Source organism: Palaemon carinicauda, chromosome 20 (assembly GCF_036898095.1).
Source record: "Palaemon carinicauda isolate YSFRI2023 chromosome 20, ASM3689809v2, whole genome shotgun sequence".
Taxonomy (NCBI): Eukaryota; Metazoa; Arthropoda; class Malacostraca; order Decapoda; family Palaemonidae; genus Palaemon; species Palaemon carinicauda.
The window spans coordinates 25,032,447-25,036,723 of NC_090744.1; the positions used below are offsets into that span (position 1 = coordinate 25,032,447).

The following is a 4,277-nucleotide window of genomic DNA, read 5'->3' on the forward strand; positions in this document are numbered from 1 at the left end:
AGGGCGGGAAAATTAAGGAAAACCTAGGACTACCCGTTTCATGATAAGGGCGGGAAAATTAAGGAAAACCTAGGACTACATGTTTCATGAAAAAGGGCGGGAAAACTGAGGAAAACCTAGGACTACCAGTTTCATGAAAAGGGTGAGAAAATTAAGGAAAAGCTAGGACTACCTGTTTCACAATAAGGGCGGGAAAATTAAGGAAAACCTAGGACTACATGTTTCATGAAAAAGGGCGGGAAAACTGAGGAAAACCTAGGACTACCAGTTTCATGAAAAGGGTGAGAAAATTAAGGAAAAGCTAGGACTACCTGTTTCACAATAAGGGCGGGAAAATTAAGGAAAACCTAGGACTACTTATTTCATGAAAAAGGACGGGAATATTAAGGAAAACCTAGGACTACCTGTTTCATGATAAGGCCGGGAAAATTAAGGAAAACCTAGGACTACCTGTTTCATGAAAAAGGGCGGGAAAATTAAGGACAAACCTAGGACTACCTGTTTCATGATAAGGGCGGGAAAATTAAGGAAAACCTAGGACTAACTGTTTCATGAAAAAGGACAGGAAAATTAAGGACAAACCTAGGACTACCTGTTTCATGATAAGGGCGGGAAAATTAAGGAAAACCTAGGACTACCTGTTTCATGAAAAAGGACAGGAAAATTAAGGACAAACCTAGGACTACCTGTTTCATGATAAGGCCGGGAAAATCAAGGAAAACCTAGGACTACCCGTTTCATGAAAAAGGACAGGAAAATTAAGGACAAACCTAGGACTACCTGTTTCATGATAAGGCCGGGAAAATTAAGGAAAACCTAGGACTACCTGTTTCATGAAAAAGGGCGGGAAAATTAAGGACAAACCTAGGACTACCTGTTTCATGATAAGGGCGGGAAAATTAAGGAAAACCTAGGACTACCTGTTTCATGAAAAGGGCGGGAAAATGAAGGAAAACCTAGGACTACCTGTTTCATGAAAAGGGCGTGAAAATTAAGGAAAACTTAAGACTATCTGTTTCATGTAAAAGGGCGGGAAAATTTATGAAAGCCTGGGACTATCTGCTTAATGAAAATGGCGGGAAAATTTATGAAAACCTAGGACTATGTTTCATGAAATGGAGAGAAATTTTAGGAAAACCTGGGATTATCCGCTTAATGAAAATGGAGGGAAATTTTAGGAAAACCTGGGACTATCTACTTAATGAAAATGGCGGGAAATTTTATGAAAACCTAGGACTATTTCATGAAATGGCGGGAAATTTTATGAAAACCTAGGACTATTTCATGAAATGGCAGGAAATTTTATGAAAACCTAGGACTATTTCATGAAATGGCAGGAAATTTTATGAAAACCTAGGACTATTTCATGAAATGGCGGGAAATTTTATGAAAACCTAGGACTATTTCATGAAATGGCAGGAAATTTTATGAAAACCTAGGACTATTTCATGAAATGGCAGGAAATTTTATGAAAACCTAGGACTATTTCATGAAATGGCAGGAAATTTTATGAAAACCTAGGACTATTTCATGAAATGGCAGGAAATTTTATGAAAACCTAGGACTATTTCATGAAATGGCGGGAAATTTTATGAAAACCTAGGACTATTTCATGAAATGGCGGGAAATTTTATGAAAACCTAGGACTATCTGCTTAATGAAAATGGTGGGAAAACTTAGGAAAGCTTGGAACTTCGTGAAAATGGCCGGAAATCTTCATTAATCTGCTTTAGGAAAACGAAGGAAAAACCTTGGTAGGCCAACGATAATGTGCTCCATGTAAATTATGGGAAAACTTAAAACACCCCATGACTTTCACTCAGGAATATCATGGGACACCTTTGAACAGTCTACACCTATTTGGTTCATGAAAATTAAGACGAAAACTTTGGACATCCTATAGGATTACTTGCCTTGAGAAATGAAGGAAAACTTTTAGGCAGCATAGGAGTATTTACTTCAGAAAAAAAGAACAATGAATGCTTTTACACAGACTAGCAGTATTTATTCATAAAAATAATGGAAAACATTAGAGCCTAACACTACTTGTTTCATAGATATTAAAGGAAAACTTAGGACTATCTATGACTATTCGCTTCATAAAAAATGGAGGGAAAACTCAGGAAGGTCTAGGTCTCTAGGAAAAAAGGCTAAATATGTTTAGACCTTGTCTAGGACTAACTGCTACATGAAAATTATATCGGGTAAATTGAAAAGCCATGAATGTTTCTTTGCCTATGTACCGTAGGCCTATAAAGTAAAAACGAAGAGTATAGAAAAAGATCTTTGAGATGGTGATAGAGGTCTAATAAATGATGATATTTGTGATATAAAATAGTCCACATAATGTTAATTGGAGTTAAAAGGAGTTACGAAAGAAATATATCAGAAGAAAAATAAAAAATAAATGGTGTGCTGGAAGGTTCGCAAACAGGTTGTTTACAAAAGCGTTTGGCAGATCGAAAACGAACATTTGAGAGATACAGACAGGCATTAGAATGACCTGCACTGAATGCGTAGGTTCTAACACCGGTCCCTTTTAAATGAATCTAAACAGTGCCCAGTACATAGACTACTATCAATGATGCGTATGAAATAAGGAGGTGGTAGATAACGAGCACTTAGGCGCATCGGCCAATCAAGCTTTCTAAGAAAGGCGTCCCATCATGATACTTTCGTGGAAAATCAAATTATCGCAATTATGAAATTCAGCAGAAAACAACTCCACCTTCTGATTAATGCATTATAACCAGAGGCCTTATAACATTATTATTGTTATCATTCTTATAACCTTCTCTATGAAAATTGACACCAGTGGCTATTGGTATAGGTTTATGAAGTAACTTTGAAACAGTTTCATAATTCCAATGATATAACGAGCGCCCATTACTTATGTATCGTTTTTCGGATACAAATAAATACAAGCATGCATGTAACACACACACACACACACACACACACACACACACACACACACTTATTTGACAGAACTAGGTCGATGTCATAATGGAATCGATGTTTGACTGATAATACAAATAAGAAATTTTGTTTCATTAGCAAGAAAAATAAGTATTGATATAAATAAACAGAAAAATACACATTTATACGTGTGTAAACACTAACAAAATCCATCAGACTCAAACATAACAGTACAGCCTGTTGCGCGTCTTACCTGTGTTGGCGGGCAAAACCTCCCGAACGTTATTTTTCATAAATGTCAGTGCCAATGGATCTGTTATTCCTCCTTGGTGCTTAAAAATCACCACGAATCACCGATTGATTGTTTGCGACCTGCCAAAACTGCACCAGTACAGCTCTTAGTAAAGTTGGTGGTAATTCACTGAACACCAAAATCTAAACCCAGCAAACTTTCGACAAATTATTGTCTGGTCAAAGCGTTGGTTCGCTGCAAATACTATATAAATTTCATGAAATCACTCACTTAAAGCAAGGTGATACTTTTATCAAAATCACAGGGCTACAAAAAGTATCGGTGACTGAAACACGAACGGAGGAATAGCCCGTGGGGTTAGGACTTCTTTCGGCGCGTTCCAACACGAGACTGACTCGCTGTTCGAAGTTCTCGAACTATATAGCTCACCTCAATGAAGCGGAGACTTCAAGAAGTCCAGGTTGCCATGATTTGTCAACTATGCAACCGATTCAAGGGGAAAACTTTGCTGACATCGATATCTTCAGTTTGTAGGAATTTCCTCTCTCTCTCTCTCTCTCTCTCTCTCTCTCTCTCTCTCTCTCTCTCTCTCTCTCTCTCTCTCAGCAAATCTGTCTCGGGGTAGAGTTCTCTTGCTTGAGGGTACACTCAGGCACGGTATTCTTTATTATTTCTCTTTCTCTTGTTTTTAATTATTATAGTTTATTTATGAAAGGTCTATTTCAATGTTTTTACAGTTCTTAAAATATCTTATCTTAATTGTTCATTACCTCTCTTGTAGTTTATTTCTTTGTTTCCTTTCCTCACTAGGCTATTTTTCCCTGTTGCAGCCCTTGGACTTATAAAATCCTGCTTTTCCATCAATGGTTGTAGCTTAGCTAATAATAATAATAATAATAATAATAATAATAATAATAATAATAATAATAATAATAAGGGAGGGCGGTAGGCCTATTTAGGGAGCAGTCCCCGGACAAGATCCTCCCTGAATCTTAACAATTTTAAGCAAAAAGGGTAGGAAAAAAACCGTTCACTGAGCACATAGCATTTCGGTAACTTTTATATTATTCTAAAGAAACAGTTTCCAAAGCGAAAATCTACATCT

General features: G+C 36.9%; 1 protein-coding gene across 2 annotated transcripts in view; it reads right to left on the minus strand.

The window, feature by feature from the left end:
• The window catches only part of LOC137660216 (uncharacterized), a 292,051-nt gene extending 288,506 nt beyond the window's left edge, over nt 1–3,545 (minus strand). For both annotated transcript variants that reach the window (XM_068394932.1, XM_068394931.1), the window contains exon 1: nt 3,173–3,545. In XM_068394932.1, coding sequence (XP_068251033.1) covers nt 3,173–3,212 — 40 coding nt within the window. In that variant the 5' untranslated portion in view covers nt 3,213–3,545. The remainder of the gene's footprint in view (nt 1–3,172) is intronic.
• Nucleotides 3,546–4,277: the final 732 nt, after the last annotated feature.